Source organism: Rhineura floridana, chromosome 6 (assembly GCF_030035675.1).
Source record: "Rhineura floridana isolate rRhiFlo1 chromosome 6, rRhiFlo1.hap2, whole genome shotgun sequence".
In the NCBI taxonomy this organism is placed as follows: Eukaryota; Metazoa; Chordata; class Lepidosauria; order Squamata; family Rhineuridae; genus Rhineura; species Rhineura floridana.
The window spans coordinates 30,264,391-30,285,136 of NC_084485.1; the positions used below are offsets into that span (position 1 = coordinate 30,264,391).

At 41.2% G+C, this 20,746-nt stretch overlaps 1 protein-coding gene across 3 annotated transcripts in view; it reads left to right on the forward strand.

The window, feature by feature from the left end:
- B4GALT5 (beta-1,4-galactosyltransferase 5) overlaps window positions 1-20,746 on the forward strand; it is an 82,765-nt gene that overhangs the window by 717 nt on the left and 61,302 nt on the right. Inside the window, exon 1 of one of the 3 annotated variants that reach the window (XM_061631338.1) lies at window positions 15-34. The exons of 1 other annotated variant lie outside the window; for it this stretch is intronic. Coding sequence is in view for 1 of the 2 variants with exons in the window: in XM_061631336.1 (XP_061487320.1) it covers window positions 127-181 (55 nt within the window). In the remaining variant the exon portion in view is untranslated. Of the gene's footprint in view, window positions 1-14; window positions 35-111; window positions 182-20,746 lie in introns of those variants that run through there. One more of the 3 variants, XM_061631336.1, reaches the window with a different exon arrangement.

The following is a 20,746-nucleotide window of genomic DNA, read 5'->3' on the forward strand; positions in this document are numbered from 1 at the left end:
AGTCAGTCGCCTCAGGACCTGAGGGAGAGGGAAGGTTTGTTGCGACTGCTTAAGGGGTGTTGCCCCAAGATGGAGCGCCTGCCTGTGAGGACGACTATGTGAGGGGAGATACCGGAGGGGATAGAGATGGATTTTCGCCTTCTTACTCGTCCTGATGGGGGGGAGAGTCTGCGCGCGCGGGGTGTGTGTGTGTTTTGGGGCGGGATGGTCGTGGAAGGAGGGTCCCCCTTCCTCCTCCTCAGCCTAACGGTCGGAAAAGGGGAAGGAGGGGTGAGAGGATGCTTAGGGGGGCTGGTTGCTAGACGGGATGTGGTGGAGCGAGCTTCCCCTTCTTTAGGCTATTTCCGAGGCCCGTCCGCTTTGCTGCTGCTGCTGCTGCTGCGGGAAAGAAGCGGCTAAGCTGTGTGGCCCTCCCCTGCCAGTCCTCAGTTGCCGCAGCCTAGGGGCGGGCTCAGGATCTGCTTCTTAACACTCCCCCCCCATATAACTGCTAAGACGAGGGGGCACAACCGCATCTTTTAGCAGTCTCCCACCTTCTCGGTTTCTCTCTCCACCCCATCCCAAAATCCTATATGTAAACGTAGAAACTTCGAGAGAGACCCCTGCCTGGCCAGTGTCCTCTTCTCCCCTTTTCCCGCCCTCATCTCTCTCTCTCTTGCTCTCTCTCCCCCGCCCCAGATTCCAAAGTCCCATTCTAAGAACATGAGAGATTTATTCAGCAGTCTCCTTTTCCCTCCTTCCCCACAAAATCATGCACATATATAAATATCACAGATATTCTGTACTGTACTGTACTGTACTGTAGCATATAGTATTGTTTATAGTGTAACATGTCTTTAGCATAGTGTTTATAAGACATAAAATCTCTATAAGACATAAAATGTGTGTTTCTGTAGGCATGTACATATCGAGTTATTTATGTTAAGTATTTTCAGAATGAAATTGTTTGATCTGTTTTTGGTGTAAGTAGGCTTTTTATTTATTTGGGGTTTATCTCTCACACCCTCTCGATATATGTGTGTGTTTGTATGTGTGTGTATATATATATATATAGTATATGTGTTTTAAAAACAGGATGTTGATACTAGTAGGGCCATTCTCTATTTCTTTTTCCCTTCTTTTGTATCCTGACCTTGACTTATTCACCATTTTATCCTTTCCAGATCTACTACACAATAAAAAGGAAATATTAGATGTATGCATGGAATTTCTTTTCCCTCTCCTCACCAATCTACTGCCTCTTTCAGAAAGGCATGACTGAAGGAATTGGTCTGGTTGGACCTCCCTTCTAGTAGCCCATACTGGCTGATAGGGAAAATCTAGAACTTCCTCCTGAGTAATTCTCTGATGAACATGTTAAAAAAGAATATAGGGGAAACAGCAGAAACCCGTAGATTGGGCACTGAGTGATAAGCAGTAGGGTCAAATGTTTGGTGATAGTAAAAAGTGATCAGTGAATAATCAGTTATGCTGACTGTTCTGCTGATTGATAGCTATCTCTTAAAGGGACCATATTTATATTCACTTAAGCCACGATGATGGCAGTTCCTCATTGTTGTCTTTTTACGGATCTCACTTTCTGTGCTGTCATGTTATCTAGTGAGGGTGAAATAAAATTATTAATACACTTTCCATTGCTACACTGTAACTATTACTGTCTAGCATGGTTTAAGATTACACCATTCTGCTTGAGAGAAGCAATATTTATGTAGGTCTTGGCTGTATTTGTATTTAAGGAACAGTTATGAAATTTGAAGAATACTTTGGGTTGTCTTTGAACAGTTTTGCACTCAGAATGTCTTCATAGGTAACTGAGCTTATTCAATACTAAATTAGCAATGTAATATATATCAGTCACAGATACGACTAGTTGAATGTGTAAATATTCCTGTATAACAAATTTTGGATAAAATTTGGTCTTACTCCAGTTAGATGCTAAGATCTGACCATCTAAACAATTTGCTCAAGGCTGTAACAGTCTAGAACTCCTTATGTTGCTTTGTAACTTTTCCTGTTCTGATAAGACACATCTAGACAGACTGATAAGAAATGGCTTCTACCTCAGGGTAAAATGCTTTTTAAAAACATTCTTCTCTATGGTAATAGTGTGCTTCCACAGCAGGTGTATGTTACCCTTAAAATATTGGATGCAAATTTTCCAAACATAAATATTACTTTGAGTGGAGTAATTCTAATATCAATTAGAATTGGGGGTGGGGGTGAAGAAGAGGGATAAACAAAGTTACAGTACATACTAGCTCATTCTGTGTTCCCACCTGCAGATCTCAGTGTAACTTTCACCACCAAAAATGCAGGTGTAGCTTAATCACCCCATTAGATTCACTGCTTGTTAAAACGAAAGTAGTTAGAAGTCAGTCTGAATCCTTGTACCTTGCACTCTGTAAGATGTTATCGTTAGTGAAACTTTGTGGTGAGCAGTTCAATTTAGCAAGGTTACAGTATTTTCTACCCAGTTTGTATAGGCTATATATTACTTAGCAATAAGTTTTAAGTTTGTGTAGCTATTAAGAATTTATACTCTCCTTTTTAATTCATGTGCACTGAAGACATATATATAAAATACTTTTTTTTACTATGAATTAATACTCAACACTTCATAATAGTCAAAATTGGAAAAAGGAAGTAAACAAGCAGTCCAGTATATGCTATGAACCAGTACTTTTAACAATACTGCTATCAAAATATATCTATTTTAAAAGTTTTATCAGCAGTTTAAGAACGGCTTGGGGCCTGGACCTGGTTGATCTCAGACATTTCATAAGCATAATACCAAGAGTGAAAGGTATTATATGCTGAAGTCAATCTAACCCTAGGAGGACAACCCCAGCAACAAGAGCTAATTTATAGAATTGCCTCACAAATTTTACTGAATGAACATCAAGTCCTCTATGCATTATTCTTTTAATGCATATTTGCATTTTTGGAATAAACATCAAATGCAATGGGTATACATAGGACTGGGTTGTGAAACTTGTTTGTATTAATCTTGTTTGCAAATCATTTACCAATTTGCCACTTTCTTGCAGCTTTGAAGAGCTGAGAACCTATGTTGGATTGAGAATTTATAGGCTTTAGGATATTTTCGTATCTGTGGCTCAACCTTTCAGCTATTCTGAGCAGAACTAAATAAGTGGAGATTTTGACTTTGCTAAAAGTGGGTGTACTGTATTTGTGTTTGTACAGTGACAAAATACACCCACCTTTAGTAAAGAGGTGTTTGTACATTTGTGGCTTGTATACATGTTGGGATTTCTCTGAGGTATTCCATGTACTCCTCTTTATGCCAAGACATTGTATGACTGAACTAGAGCTCCTAAGTTTATTCCCGGATACTGTTTTTGTACTATAAACTCTGGGATATGTCCCTGTTTGCAGATGTTTAAGGGCACCCTTTAAAGAGAGCCTAAATATTGACCAGTTATAGCCTAACACTTGAACCTAGGTGTGAGACTTTCCTGGGTAAAGAGGATAATTCCCAGCCCCATCATCTTTGCTTTGTGAAAATTAAATACTAATTTAGGCCTAATTTAGGCATGAAAAAGGCCTAATTAGCAAGTTCTATCTGATAACATTGGAATTAGAAAAGTCGCTGATGAATTTTATGAGAAAATAGAACAGACACCTCCATCAAGATGTTTCTGTACAAGAGTGGAATTGGGTATGGGGAAAAATAGTTCCCAGATTGATATCAGCTGGACTAAAAGAGAACCATTATAAAGTCATGTGTCAATGGTATTTACCTCATCACAGGTTGAGTACAATATACAAGTATGCTTAAGACAGGTGTTGGAGATGTAATAGGTCAAACACTGATTTAATGGATATATTTTGGAGCTGCCCAAAGATTCAGGTGTATTAGAACTTGATATGTGATATAATTCATTATATGTTTGGCTATATAATTCCAAATAACCCAGCAGAGTTACCTAAAAGATATAGTTCTAGAAGACAATCTAGATATGGTTTTGAATCTTTTGACTGCTGCAAAGATAAATATTGCCAAAGCTTGGAAACAGCAAACACCTCTACCGATGTTGGAGTGGAGTAGGAAGATTTGGGACATCGTAATATTAACCAAACTGACTTATAAAAGGGAGAGACAGTCTGACAGTTGGTTTATGGAATGTTGGAGTATTTTCCTGATGTACTGAAATGACAAATTTCACAACAGTGTGCATCCATATAGTTTATTGTAAGAATTCAGCAAATTTATATAAATTTATGTAATGAAGCATTTATGAGTGTTCTTTGATTATAATATATTATTCTAAATAAAAATAACTAAGAAAATTAAATACTGATCTATAGAAATTAGAAGCGATAGGAGTTAAACCCGGGATTATTATCAGATTGGCAAAGCTAGTTTAAGGAACAGATGATGGACTGAAATCTTCCTGTAGCGTCATAAGATCGTTCAAATCTCTGTGCTATGCTTTTATCCTAGAAGTGTTGTCGTTAGAGACTTTCCCATTCATTCACAGCTTTGTCTTAAATTTCTTAAGACAATCTTGAATATTGATGCTGCAAATGGCAGTGAGCTTTGGCATCCTCAGGCTGTATTTTGAGACATAGTCAGTTCTAGCAGGGAAAACTTATCACATAGCAATATTTTCCATGGGCAGAAAAAAAATGGGGTGACTGATACATGGTGCCTTTCACTTTGGGAGCTTGTTCTGATAAGCGCAGAAAGCTGCTACGTTACCAAAGAAAGCTGAAGAGTCCTGTCTCTGATGTTAAATCAGCTTTCTGTTCCAGAGCATAATTTTTGTAGCTAGTGGAGCAAGAAGCAACTTTTCTGTACCTATGATCTCGAATTGGATTGTGTAAAAGACAATGTTGTATAAATATGAAATGGATAATCTGTATTTCTATAATCTACCCTCAGTTGCACTGACATGGTGAAAATGGCTATATCAGATGCATTCTTCTACTTTCCTAGCAAAGTAGTCTTGTGACACCTTGAAGACTTTGTTATTTGTCTTTGTTGTTGTTATATGCCTTCAAGTCTATTACAATTTATGGCGACCCCATGAATCTTTTGGATATATTCTTAGAGTTTTCATGATAAGAGGTATTCAGAGGTTTACCATTGCCTTCCTCTAAGCCTACGGCACCTGGTATTCCCAGGCAGTCTCCCATCCAAGTACAAACCAGGCCTGACCTTGCTTAGGTTCCAAGATCAGACGAGATCGGGTGTATACTTTGTTTTTAATAGAGTAACATGGCAGCCCCTCTGGAAGTTGTGCTGCAGTAGACATTTCAGACTTCTGAATTAGACAGGAAAAATAATACATCATGGCAAAATAACTCAGCTTGGTGTGTTTTCAAAATATGACATCTACATCTAGAATTGGAGTTCGCTTGGACCCTAATAATGCATTATTCTGAGCTTCCAATCCTCCTTGAATTGTTTTAATGTGCACAAAATTTATGCAATTGCTGACTGGGAATACAATGTGAACTATTTTTCTAGTTTGATTATTTTCCTAGTTTGATATCTAGATTCCTGGAAGAGAGATCTGCAGCTCTTATGTAGTTAGGAAACTTTTGGTTAGCTTTAATAAACAAAACTCTGACTCATGAGTCTTAGTATGCTACAAAGCACACTGCTATAAACTTTAGCTCCTAACAGATTTACTTCTCAGGATCTCGTTAGACAAACTGTTGTCAGTTGTATACACTAATTTTCTAATGTTGCTTGGACTAGTTAAAATTTCTGTTAAGAGAACAAGCTCATCCTATTGCTCTCTGCCTCTAAGTCTAAAGCCAAGTCTGGGCAGCTTCTTCATCAACTCATATGGTATTGGAAGTACATAAGGGCTACATCTGTTTCACATATTCTAGTTTTATGGCTATCGCAGCTGTCAGGCTACAGTTTGTAGCATGTTGGCACTTGCTCAACAATATTCTTTATATTTTTGGATCATCTGAAAAATCTTAAGGGAATTAGAAATCTTCCTTTTCTTACTGCATGATACTTAGGCTCCCACTTACCTGGGTGTGAGCCCTGTTGAATTCAGTGGATCACAAGCTGAATATGATCCGACAGTGTATTGCGGCTGCAAAAAAAGGCAAATGCTATTTAGGCTGCATAAACAGAAGTATAGTTTCCAAATCATGTGAAGTACTAGTTCCCTCTATTCTGCACTGGTTAGGCCTCCTCTTGAATACTGCATCCCGTTCTGGGCACTGCATTTTAAGAAGGATGCAGACAAACTGGAACAGGTTCAGAGAAGGGCAAGAAGGATTATCAGGACTAGAAACAAAGCCCTATGAGGACAGACTGAAAGAACTGGACATGTTTAGCCTTGAGAAGATTGAGGGGAAATATGATGGCACTCTTCCAAGTACTTGAAAGGTTGCCACACATGCCAGGATCTCTTCTCAGTCACCCCAGAGTGCAGGACACGGAATAATGGGCACAAGTTACAGGAAGCCAGATTTCAGCTGAACATAAGGAACAGAGCACTATGACAACTACCTGGTGAGGTGGTGGGCTCTTCAACACTGGAGGCATTCAAAAGGTAGCTGGACAGCCACCTGTCAGGTATGCTTTAACTTGGATTCCTGCATTGAGCAGGGGATTGGATTGATGGCCTTATAGGCCCCTTCCAATTCTACTATTCTGTGATTCTATGAACTTAGTTTTGAGTAGACCTGCGTAGGATTGCATTGTTAATATCTTACTCCATTAAAAAATTCAAACCACTTTCAGGTACTGTGAAGGCTAGAAATAGAAATTTTTAATTTAAAACATCAAAACTAACGTTCACAGGTTTCTGAGAAGAGCTAGTATTTTATTAATTTATGAATCACTTTCTATGAGGCAACTCAAAGTGGTTTACAATATGATTATATATATATAAAAACAAAAGCACTATTAAAGAACAGCAACAAAGAGCTACATACAGACAACACAAGTTTACTTATTTATTATTTGATTTATATCCTGCCCTTCCTCCCAGCAGGAGCCCAAGTTGACAGCTAGAGTTGGTTTAATGTTGGCTTCTGAAACTTTGCTGGTTTGGAAGCCATTAACCATAGTTTCTGGTTTGGATATAATGGGAAGATATGGTTAATTGCACATTTGTGGTTTGTTTGCTGTGGTGGTAGCATAGGGGCTGCATGCAGGTGCATGTAGGTCATATATATCCTGGCTTATTCAACCAGAATTTGATTGTCTGAACACTGTCTTTCAGAGCTGCCTTCATCCCACAGGTAGTACATTGTGTATCCCTACCTGTTTTAGGAAGTGGACACCAGCTAGTTGCCAGTGAGTGTGATACTCTTCTTCCATGAATGTGGGAAATGCTAAATGGACTGCTATACAAATTTCACCTTAATGAGAAAGTCCAGATAAATTTTCTTCTACTTGAGCCATGTAACACTACTGCTGTTTTCATTTCCTGATATACAGGGACATGTGAAAATTTGTCTTTCACCAGCTGGCTCTGCTGCTTTTACTTGGCAGCCCTTCAGGGTTCAATCCCAAAATTTAAAATGAGTCATCTGTTTAAAAGCTGTAGTTTACCACAATAACAAATTTTGGAGTTTTTTTTTTATCTCTGTGAATAGTTTTTTAAAATGAAAAGACAGATGTATGCAGCTGCAGAATGCATGACAATGCATCTGCAATCATGATCTGATGTCATATTCATGCACATAGTATCTATTTGTATAATATGCAAACTGGCTGCAGATTTCTGTACTCAGTGCCTTGCAAAAGCAATCAGACTCCTGACCAATACTCTCATATTACTGAATTACAGATGGTACATTGTAATTTCGTTCTGTATGATGTTTTATTTTGAACCACTGAAACTCAAAATCAATTATTGTAAGGTGACGTTTTTCTGTTGGGAAATGTTTGTAAGAAACAAACTGAAACATGTTGTTTGCATAAGTATTCAACCCCTGTGCTGTGGAAGCTCCCAGTTTACACAGATGAAAGAAATTGCTCTATCGAGGACACAGTTACCTTACCATTGGCCTCCACCTGTGAACTATTAAAGTTGCTGTCACATTGTCAGGATAAAAACCACACTGTTGAAGGATCATTGAAGGATCATTGGTCAGGCTGTGGATCTGAAGGAAAATAAAAACCAAAGAGCATTCTACAGAAGTGAGAAGTAATGTAGTACAAATGTATAGATTAGGAAAAGGATACAAAATAATATCCAAATGTTTGGATATCCCAGTGAGCACAGTTGGATCAATAATCAGGAAGTGGAAGCTGCAACACACCAACTAGGCACTGCCAAGAAAAGATTGTCCCTCAAAACTCAGTGCTTGAATAAGAAGGAGACTTGTCAGAGAAGCCAACAATCACTTTGAAGGAGCTACAGAGTTCAGTGGCTGGGAGTGGAGTAATGATGCACCAGTCAACTATATCAAGAGCTCTGCATAAAACTGGCTTGTATGGGAGGGTGGCAAGAAAGAAGCCGTTATTCAGAAAGTACCATCTGAAAGCACGTTGGAGTTTGCCAGAAAGCATGAGAATGCCCCAGCTGGGATGTGGGAAAAGGTTTTGTGGTCAGATGAGGCCAAGATAGAGCTTTTTGAGCCTGCTCCACGAGCTAGAGGGAGCCCCAGCTGACAAAGCGTCAAGGCAAGTTAAGCAGCAGAGCGAAAAGAGGGTAAGTAGCTCCCATTTATTCCATTATTTAATTGAAGTAAAACAGCTCAGAGCAATAAGTAATAAGGGCAGCCCAAGGTCACCCTGAGCTAGGAGCCAAATCCTGAAAGAACCTATATCTTAGGAGACAGATCCTAGGAGAAGAAAGCCCATAGAAAGCTAGTTTTCAACACCACCCTAGCAGGAAAGCTTCAGGGGACACTGTAAACAAGGCTAAATTCCAGTCGGAGAGAAGGGGGAAAAGGAAGCTCCACCGACACATACAGGGAGAGAGTCAGCTCAGTCCTTGCTAAAAAGGGCAGCTTCAGCCTTCCTGAAACACAACCACAAGCTCTGTTTCCCTAGGTTAAAGAAAGGTCAGGCTGTTCTAGGTGGGAAAACAACAAACACAAAAGACTTGCCTGGAAGGCGCAGCCCCTTGCTGAGATTAAAAGCAGCCAAAAGCTTAAACAGCCCCGCCCCTCGCTCAGGAAGGAATGAAGCCTGAGAGAATACTAAAGTGTTAAGCCCCAGCTGATAGCTATCAGCCTCAAGTAACACATCATTGGCTGGCAGCAGTAGCTGGGAGGAACCAGACACACATATAAAGTCAGAGCACCCTAGTGAGGGAGCCTGCTCCACGAGCTAGAGGGAGCCCCAGCTGACGAAGCATCAAGGCGAGTTAAGCAGCAGAGCGAGTTTGGCAGCAGGGCGAGGAGGCCAGGGCCCCCCACTCTGCCCGTCTGTTCCCTGACCTCAACTAAACCGCAGTCTCCAACCCATTGACGTAATAAACCTTAAACAAAACTATGCAGGTAAGAAGCCAGCAGGGGTGTGGGGACTTTCCAGTGTTTTGCACAGCCTGCAGCATGTACGACTATCTGCCTGTTGGACAGAAGTCGTGGGTGTGCTCTCGGTGCAATGAGCTCCTGGCTCTCCGGGAACGACTTCATTTCCTTGAGGGCAAGGTGGCAGACCTGGAAAAGCTGAGAGAGGCAGAGAGGTGTGTGGAGGAGGCCTTCAGGGACGTTATAGCTGTGTCCCACTCCAACGATGATAGCTCTCCTGCTATCATGGAGAACGATGGTCTCGGGGAAGGAGAGCATCCAGCTGAGGAAGAGGGAAACGATCCCTTAGAAGGGACCCATTCCTTGGGGGATGAGCAGCTATCCTCTCGTGCCGAGGATATATCTCCAGGGGGTGGAGGGATCCTTGTAGTGGGTGATTTGATCATTAGGAACATAAACAGTGGGGTGTGTGATGGGCGTGTAGACCACAAGGTGTTTTGCCTGCCTGGTGCGAAGGTTGCGGATATCGCCCGTCGTTTAGATAGTTTGGTAGACAGTGCTGGGAAGGAGTCAGTGGTCGTGGTGCACGTTGGCACCAACGACATGGGGAAATGCAGCCGTGAGGTCCTGGAAGCAAAATTTAGGTTGCTAGGTAGGATGCTGAAAGCCAGGACCTCCAAGGTGGCTTTCTCTGAAATGCTACCGGGTTCCACGCGCAGGACCAGCCAGACAGGCCTAGCTTCGCAGTCTCAATCCGTGGATGAGACGATGGTGTCGGGTGGAAGGGTTTGGATTTGTTAGGCACTGGGGAACATTTTGGGACAAGCCGGGCCTGTACAAAAGGGACGGGCTCCACTTGAACCAGAATGGAACCAGACTGCTGACACTTAAAATTAAAAAGGTAGCAGAGCAGCTTTTAAACTGACTGAGGGGGGAAACCCGACAGGAGCTGAGAAAGGTCCGGTTCGGAATAAACCTCCCCCCTGGGATAAAAACCAAAGAAATGATGAAATTTTAAAAGGGGTAGGCCTAGAAGTAGGCATTGTGAGAGCAGGGGCACAGGATATAAATTCAGAAGAGCAAAATTACCACAGGCCTAACCACAAGTGCCAAAGACACTTGAAGAGAGACACTGCTTACAAGTGCCTGTACGCTAATGCTAGGAGCCTCCGAACCAAGATGGGAGAACTGGAGTGCTTGGTCTTAGAGAAGAGCATTGATATAGTGAGCATAACCGAGACCTGGTGGAATGGAGAAAACCAGTGGGATACGGTTATCCCTGGATATAAACTATATCGGAAGGACAGGGAAGGACGTATTGGTGGCGGAGTCGCTCTATACGTGAAAGAAGGCATTGAATCCAGCAAGCTCGAAACCCCAAAAGAGGCAGACTCCTCCACAGAATCGTTGTGGGTGGTGATACCGTGCCCCAGGAGGGACTTAATACTGGGAACGATCTATCGTCCCCCTGATCAAAATGCTCAGGGAGACCTTGAGATGAGATATGAAATTGAGGAAGCATCCAAACTAGGAAATGTGGTAGTAATGGGTGACTTCAACTACCCGGACATAGACTGGCATATGTGTTCCAGTCATGACAAGGAAGCAAAGTTTCTAGATATTCTAAATGACTATTCCCTAGATCAGTTGGTCATGGAACCGACCAGAGGGACGGCAACCCTGGACTTAATCCTCAGTGGGGACCGGGACCTGGTGCGAGATGTAAGTGTTGTTGAACCGATTGGGAGCAGTGACCACAGTGCTATTAAATTAAACATACATGTAACTGGCCAATTGCCAAGAAAATCCAACACGGTCACATTTGACTTCAAAAGAGGCAACTTCACAAAAATGAGGGGATTGGTAAAAAGAAAGCTGAAAAACAAAGTCCAGAGGGTCACATCACTCGAAAATGCTTGGAAGTTGTTTAAAAACACTATATTAGAAGCTCAACTGGAGTGCATACCGCAGATCAGAAAAGGTACCGCCAGGGCCAAGAAGATGCCAGCATGGTTAACAAGCAAAGTCAAGGAAGCTCTTAGAGGCAAAAAGTCTTCCTTCAGAAAATGGAAGTCTTGTCCGAATGAAGAAAATAAAAAAGAACACAAACTCTGGCAAAAGAAATGCAAGAAGACAATAAGGGATGCTAAAAAAGAATTTGAGGAGCCCATTGCTAAGAACATAAAAACCAACAACAAAAAGACCTCTCCAAACTGAGTGAATGGGCGGAAATATGGCAAATGCAATTCAATATAAACAAGTGTAAAATTATGCATATTGGAGCAAAAAATCTGAATTTCACATATACGCTCATGGGGTCTGAACTGGCGGTGACCGGCCAGGAGAGAGACCTCGGGGTTGTAGTGGACAGCACAATGAAAATGTCGACCCAGTGTGCGGCAGCTGTGAAAAAGGCAAATTCCATGCTAGCGATAATTAGGAAAGGTATTGAAAATAAAACAGCCGATATCATAATGCCGTTGTATAAATCTATGGTGCGGCTGCATTTGGAATACTGTGTACAGTTCTGGTCGCCTCATCTCAAAAAGGATATTCTAGAGTTGGAAAAGGTTCAGAAAAGGGCAACCAAAATGATCAAGGAGATGGAGCAACTCCTCTGTGAGGAAAGGTTGCAGCATTTGGGGCTTTTTAGTTTAGAGAAAAGGCGGGTCAGAGGAGACATGATAGAAGTGTATAAAATTATGCATGGCATTGAGAAAGTGGATAGAGAAAAGTTCTTCTCCCTCATAATACTAGAACTCGTGGACATTCAAAGAAGCTGAATGTTGGAAGATTCAGGACAGACAAAAGGAAGTACTTCTTTACTCAGTGCATAGTTAAACTATGGGATTTGCTCCCACAAGATGCAGTAATGGCCACCAGCTTGGATGGCTTTAAAAGAAGATTAGACAAATTCATGGAGGACAGGGCTATCAATGGCTACTAGCCATGATGGCTGTGCTCTGCCACCCTAGTCAGAGGCAGCATGCTTCTGAACACCAGTTGCCGGAAGCCTCAGGAGGGGAGAGTGTTCTTGCACTCGGGTCCTGCTTGCGGGCTTCCCCCAGGCACGTGGTTGGCCACTGTGAGAACAGGATGCTGGACTAGATGGGCCACTGGCCTGATCCAGCAGGCTCTTCTTATGTTCTTATGTTCTTTTTGGGCAAAACTGAAAGCCGTATGTGTGGCGCAAACCTAGCACTGCCCATGCCTGAAGATGCACTATCCCTACAGTGAAGTATGGTGATGGCAGCATCATGCTGTGGGAATACTTCTCATCAGCAGGGACTGGGCATCTTGTTAAAACTGAAGGCAGAATGGATGGAGCAAAATACAGGGAAATACTGCAAAAGAACCTGAAGCTTGGGAGGAAATTCATTTTTCAGCAGGACAGTGATCCCAAGTACAAGGCCAAAGCAGCACTGGAGCGGCTCAAAAAGGTGACTGTCCTACAGTGGCCGAAGTCCTGATCTCAATCCCATTGAGCATCTGTAGCACTCTTTGAAAATTGCTGCCCACAAGTGACATCTAACTAACCTGAATGTCCTGGTGCGAATCTGCCAAGAAGAATAGACCAAAATCCCTCCAACACTGTGTGCAAAGCTGGTACATACCTACCCCAAAAGACTTAAAGCTGTTATTGCAGCGAAAGGTGGCTCTACCAAATACAAATGTGTGGGTGTTGAATACTTATGCAAGCAACATGTTTCTTATAAACATTTCCCAATATAAAACCAATGTCATCTTACAATAATTGATTTTGAGTCAGTGTTTCAAAATAAGAAATCATACAGAACGAAATTATAACATACCATTTGTAATTCAGTAATATGAGAGCATTGGTCAGGGGTCTGGTTACTTTTGCAAGGCACTGTGTATTACTGTGGTGGTGAGTGAGTGATGAGCAGATCTATAAATGGAAGGTCTTTTGTTGTTGTGTGCTACTGAACTTACAGTGCTTTTGGACAAGCTTTTTCCACTTCCTATGTGAGGAGGGGATCTGCCTAGATCAAGAAATATGGATAGTCAGGTCTTCATCTTAAGCCAAACCAAGTATTATTATTATTACATTTATTCATTACATAAAATGTCTCATAGCAAATTACAAAGATAAAAGCATACATAATATAAAATTTAAAATACATCAAAAAATTTAAAGAACATTGTTGGTTAAACATGTAACATGAAAAAAGTTATTTCTAGAAATTTCAATGATCAATCTGTAGATGATCCAGCCAGATTAGGGGTTAGCAATATTACACATTTTCAAGTCCTCGGCATGATTTAACATCAAAGAATCTTATTTCACATATGTTATGCCTGGCCAGATCACTTATAACCAAATACTGGAAAGGCTTCAGTGTCTCAGATTTGAATCAGTGGTACCAGCGGGTTTGAAAAACTGCTGTACTGGAAAAACTGACAAGTAAGGTGAGAATAATGATCAGTTTTTCAAGATATGGCAAAAGGTTATTGTGTTTGTTAACAAGGTAGAAAGTAGAAGGTGGATCCCTCAAGATACTTTTCAGTCTGACATAACTAGGTATCTATAGAAAAAGAAAATAGAATGACTTGTTTCTAAAAATGAACTAGTATAATAAGTAATGAATTGTGGTAAATATGTTCTTTCTATGTAGACTTTTGTTTTTGCTATTGCTGTATATTTTTTTCTCCCTGCTGTGGACGACAATAGGGATTATGATAGTTTGCTTAAGAAAGAAAAATCCTACCCCATCCTTCTAAAAAAAATGAATACAGGCTAGGGTATCATTATGCTATAAGGCCCCAGTTAAAAACCAAATGCCTTGGAGAACAGGAATGTCTCTGCCTGGCATCTAAAAATTGATAATGGTGGTGCCAGGTACAGTGTGCTCTCTCTCTGGTGAGAACATTCCACAGTTGAGAAGCCACTACCAAAAAGGCCTGTTCTCATGTTGCCACCCTTTGCATCTTCCTCAAAGGAGGCACATGAAGAAGGGCCAAGTAGGTTCATGTAGGGAGAGGTATTCCCTAAGATATTGGGGTCCTGAGCCCCATAAAGCCCTATAGGTCAAAACCAGCACCTTGGATTGAACCTGGAAACTAATCAGCAGCCAGTGCACTCAGGCCACAATCGGTATTATATGATCAGATGTCTTACTCACAGTCAACAATCTGGCCACTGAATTCTTTACTGTCTTCTGAACTGTCCTCAAAGAGAGTCCCTTATACAACACATTGCGGTAATTTAATCTAGAGGTTATCAGTGCATAAACAACAAAAGTTAGGCTATCCCTGCCCAGATTGGGTTGCAGCTGGGCCGCCAGCTGAAGCTGTTTGTGCCACCAGTGACAGTAGTGTATCCAGGAATGTCCCCAAATGTCTCATTTGGGGAAGTGCAACTCTAGCCATAACAGGTCAAATCACACATATCTGATCTAGGGAACCATCCACTAACAGTGCCTCAGCCTCATGTGGATTTCACTTCAGCTTATTGGCTCTCAACCAGTCTTGTACTGAGGTCATATATCCACTGCCACAGAACTGCATGACTTATGCATATTGATAGCATATTCCAGATCCCTGGATTACCCCACTCAGCTGTTTCATGTAGTTGTTAAACAGCATGAAGGATAAAACTTACCCAGGGCACCCTGCATTAGAGGGTCTATGAGGTCAAGAACCATCTCAGAAGTACCACCCTCTGGATATGGCCATCCAAGTAGGACGAGAACTGCTGTAAAGCAGTACACCCACTCCCAGCTTGGACAGCTGCTCCAGAAAAACATCATGGCTGGAGATAATCGACAAGGGCTCACTCCCTCTGTCTTGGTCCTAAAAATGGTCACTGACCAAGGGCAGAAAGCAGTTTCCATGCTAAACCCAGGCTTGAACTCTGAAATTGATCTAGAGTATCTGTCTTGTCCAAGGGAGCCTTGAGCTTGTATTGTTCATATCGAGGTCTAGGGACACTAAGAAGATGAAATGAAGTAAGCCAGGTAGCTGGCCCTGCAGCATACATTACTATTATACACATAGAGATGCAACAATTCTGATAAAAAGGAAGCTGTCCAACTGGTCAGTAGAGTAACAGTCACCTTCTTCTCCTCCAAGCTGTTTTAAGACACCTGTCAGATAGCCTCAGGGAGGCTCTTGCCTTGTGCTGACTTTAACATTAGCACCAGACAAACATTCCCAGGCATTAATTTTTTTCCTTGCAGCTGTTGGTGGCATATATTGCCACCCACCCCCTTTTGGGAGCTGTGGTTAAACCTGTGTTAGGAGATGGAGGGGTTGGTTTTTTGCCTGCATTGCTTTTAATTTCTTTTTATATCTTGTGTTGTGTATTTTACTATGTTTGTAAGTCACTTTTAGACACTTTTGCAAAGTGATTAACAGTGCAATCCTACCCATGTCTACTCAGAGGTCCTGCTGAATTCGTTGGGATTTACACTCATATAATTGGGAACTGGAGCCCAATAAGCTTAATAATATCCTCTGAAGCTTGCTCTGGGCTGCCTCAGTAATCTTTTATGGCTAGTTGAGATGAGCAGCTTCAATAGCTGTAGCCTAAAACCTCCAAACAGATAGCTTCCTAACCCTTTATAGCTGTTTTCTTATGGATTCTTATATTTGAGACCCATAATACAAATGGTTAGCACAAATGTCTAGCAGGAATAGGCAGGCTTCAGGCTTGAGTGATATAATTTGTGGGTTCTGTTGGCTAGAACACTATAGACCAGAGGCAGGTGCAGAGGTGGGGGGAAGGAAAAAAAGCTTTTTGTTGTTGTAACTATTGTAGAACAATTGGGAGTCAGAACCCTTATTGATCTACTGCAAATCATTCAGATCTGCAAGTAGATCACAATCTTCTTTTTGCCTACCTTCATTACACTACCAACCTTTTGTTGATTTATAGTTATTGATCTCAGTATAGTACATCTGTATTGCACTGGTTTACTTCATGACTTTTCTTACCATATCAGCTTAAAATTCCAAATGTAGAGCTTTCAAGATTGGATGAGAGTGTTCAGCCCTCTAAAATACAGCCCTTCCAAATAATGGAAGTTTTCTTGTGTGTTTATTGTCCTTGATAGGACCTTGTATTATTGCGTGCTGAATAGTGTATGATCTGCAGATCATAGGACTGGTCTTTAAACAGAATATTACTTTGCTTCATAATTCAGCTCTAATAGGTTTATTGCTCATAAAGCAAAGGAGCAGTGATAACATCTAATTCTATTTAGCTCTTTGCTTCCAGATTAATCTCTGTACAAAAGGAGTGGCTCAAGAGGTATTCATAAGGTTGAGGAAATGGTTAGCCCTTTCTGCTACAAGGCCAAATTTTATAGAAAATCACAAAATCTTGCAATGTATTTTCATTGTAGTAACACTTAATAAACATTGCACTGTAAAGGCCTCCTATTTTGATGCAAATAAGTATTGTAGTGATCAGAATAGTTAGCTGCTGGGAGTAGTGCTAATGTCAGCAACGGAGGAGTTGGAGAGCTCCTCTTTTATGAAAGGGGTTTATTTGCTTATCCTATGTATGAGAATAACAATAAACATACATCTCTCTCTCTCTGTCTAAAAAAAAGTGCATTTTGCTTGCTCTGGAAAAACCATTGATCCTTGTTAAAATACTCATACTGATGGTTTGCATGCCCAGTAATGGCTTTGAAACACTAACAAGTGGAGCCCTTTGCACCATTTGAATTCAGAAAGAAGCAATGTCCAGAGGTTGCCCTTCTTCCCATTTCCTTTGTTCTTTTCCACTGCATTATTTTTATCTAATAATGGCCTTTCCTGTCTTGATTTTTACTTTAATTTGTATCCGGCTTCTCTAGATAGTCTTTCTCACTCCCCAGCAAATTGCAATAATCCATAATTTTGCTGGGTTAGAATTCCCAGGATTTACTGCCCAGCATGTTGCTTATCATTAGAACAGTGGGAAGGAGGAAAGGATGAACGGCACTAGATCAAATTGTATAAAATAGTATATGTGATATAATGAACCTTTGTATCTTTTTAAAAAAAAATGTATTTAATTTTTCTATAAACAGATGGGTACATGTACATATTTCTTGAAAAAACCCTCCAACAATAAAAAAGTAAAATAGAAAAATGGAAATGGACTGCCTTCAAGTCGATCCCGACTTATGGCGACCCTATGAATAGGGTTTTCATGGTAAGCAGGAGAAAAATCAGCGATTACCCTGTCAAGAAAACTTTATGCTGTTGCCATAAATTAAAACTTTTTCAGTTTTGTCCTTTCGTGGATTTTTGCAAGAGGTCCAGGATCCCAAGCTTCCTGAGCAGTCATCCAGTTTGGTTGGCAGGCAAATAACAACTTTATCTTGAGTCAGGTTCTCTTCTTAGAACTAGTCTTTAAGGAACTGGTACCTGGGTCTCCTGGACAAAGAATGTTATAGGACTGTACAGCCTTTTTCCAAAGAACCCACCCTCCATCTAAGTAATTTATTTGGGACTAATATGTGAAAAATAAATCTGTTTCATGGTACTGTTGAAAGACTAAGAATTTATTGTGCCTACATGAATAAAAGCTTTAGGTGTTTCTGAAGGAAATTACTGAATGACCTCATATAGGGTTACATTAGTGTTACATTTGTACTAAGCAATGTTGATGATAGTTAGCTTTAAACCAGGGTTTGAAACAGCTACAACTGGAAGTGAATCTATTTGACTGCATAATTGTTAACAAAGCTTCCCTTAATTGCTAGAAATGAGCGGAGAGCCATGCTTGGGAGATCATAAAATTGTATGCAATAGGGCATTTTAACATGGTGTGTGTGTGTGTGTGTGTGTGTGCAGTTAGAGCAGTGAGCAACCAATAACTGCTTTTTATGCATGTAGTATTGATGGGTTCAATTGTGTATTCTGCCTGTGGAAAACCTGCCCCTTCAAGCCTTGCTTTGGTTGCTAGGTGGCGGAGGCTATTGCAGCCTTGAAGTGCTCTGTCAATTGGGTCTGCTCTTGTTAGATTTCAATGAGACAACAGCAAGAAGAGCAGTTGAAAACACAAGGCTTGTGAACATTATTTGGAATAGTTAAGGTTGAGCTGAGACTTCATTTCTGACACAACCTGATATAATGGGTCAATTTTACACATCTGTGGTGCTATTTCAGCCTGTCACTTCCAGTTTGCTTGTCAGCAGTGATGTTCTTCCTTGCTGGTGGATGGTGGCCATTTTGACAATAATATTGAATGTGATTCAAATCCAAATATGTTAGAGCAGCGGTAGCAAAGGAATCCAGACATGTATGTTAAAAGTAAAGAATATGTAGTGCCCCTAAGCGCTACTCAATCAACGCAACCATGGTAGTGGGTGCTTCCTGTGTTCTGTGCTAATTTCCATGGAAAGGACCCACATAATCAGCCACACAGTTGGACAATTTAAATCACAACTGAGCAAGAACTACTCACAGAAAGAGTTCCCTCTTGGTTAGGTTATAATGTTTAAAGGGTCCCTTTGTGAAATGAAAGGAAAACTTCAAGCCAAACAAGGCTTGAAGTTGCTTCCCGTCAGCCGATAAGCAGTGATTTCAAGCCCTACTTTCTGCAGGTGGTGGCTGTGCTACGGAACTCCATAGTGCAACTGATCCCAGTGGGCTTGCTGTCGCTGCCAATCAGCTAATGGGTGGTGAGCAAACCTTCCTTGCCAATGAACACTTTAAGGCTCCCAATTGTGCATTAGCAGCAGAATCTGAACCTACTCCACACTTGGCATTAGATATGACATCAAGTGTGGCCAGGTGGGTGTGATGATGGGAAAACAGCCTTGTGAGCCAAATGGTCCACAGGGTGGAGGTTTCCCACCCCAGCTCCAGAGAGAGTATATATCCTCCTTGATTGGCAGTAAAACATAAATGTTTGGGTTTTCCTTTACCTGAGCCAAGACCTAGAATACTTCTAGATGGAATATCTTCAAAATTCTAGAGCAGCCTTTCCCAACCTTTGGGTCCCAGATGTTGCTGGACTACAACTCCCATCAGTCCCAGCTAGCATGGCCAATGGTAAGGAATCGTGGGAGCTGTAGTCCAGCAATATCTAGGGACCCAAGGTTGGGAAAAGCTGTTCTAGAGTGCCAACACAGGAAGTATAACAGGAAGACCCTAAGAGAATTGTAACTTTATACACAATTTGTATAAATGCTGGGAGCCCTTTAAACATAATCTAGTCAAGTGGGAGCTCTTTTTATGTGACTAATTCTTGTGCAGTTGTGGTTTAAGTTGTCCAACTGTGTGGCTGATTATGTGGGTCTTTTATATAGAAATTAGCACTGCACACAGGAAGCACCCACTACCATGATTGAGTTGATTAAGTGTTATCTCAGGGTATTTGGAGCAGTTTATGGAAAATAAAAAATGTTTAAAGACCCCGTTGGATTCATCAGTTAAAGCAATAGAGAATGCATGCCATTCAGGGTTGAGTAATGTAATAAAAGGATACATAAAAGTCATAACTAGTAAACATAAGACATCCACAAGGATCACAAGGAATTCAGGAGATTAGAAGTGGGGAACATCAGACCTACATTTTCTGCATTGAGCAGGGAATTGGACTCAATAATCTTACAGGCCCCTTCCAATTTTACTATTCTATTATTCTAGGCCCAGGGGGCTGAATGTGAACCTCCAGGCCTCTCTATCTGAGACTCTCAACTCTCCCCAGGCCACACCCTTCACTGGCCCTGCTTCACTACCTGAGTGTTATTGCCTTACTGGGATGTGACCTTGAACTCTGATAATACTTGGTGATTGTCTTGATGGAGTACAGAGAAGAATGTTCAAGTGTGTGAAGAAACTAGCCTATGGTACAAAGGTAAAATACATTGGTTGTTCAGCCCACTTTTCTCTGTGATCCCACCCACCACTCACATGAGGCACTTGGAAGGTACCCGAAAGGGAATGTGGCCCTTGGATTGAAAAAGGTTCCCCATTCCTGGAATGGATAGACAAGCTTCCAGAGTTGATGAAATTATTGGTTGAACTTTTAATTTTTTTAACATGCTGAGGTAGGAAATAGATGTTATAGTATCCCTGGTGGTATATAGTAATAGACATGTAATGTGACAATGTTGCGAGCCCCCCACTCCATTTTGTCAGCTACCTCTTGTATAGCATAATATTGTGTAGTGCAAAACAACATCACATGTTTTGAATCATTAAACATTATTGGGGATGGAGAGGAGGAGATATCAGGCTACTGTTTCAGTGGTAGCCCTAGATCCAGCCTAGCTGTTAATTCAAGAAACACCTGCATCATGTAAGCAAATTTTCAAGTTGTGGAAACCAAAGGTCAAAAAAGACAGAACAAAAAGCA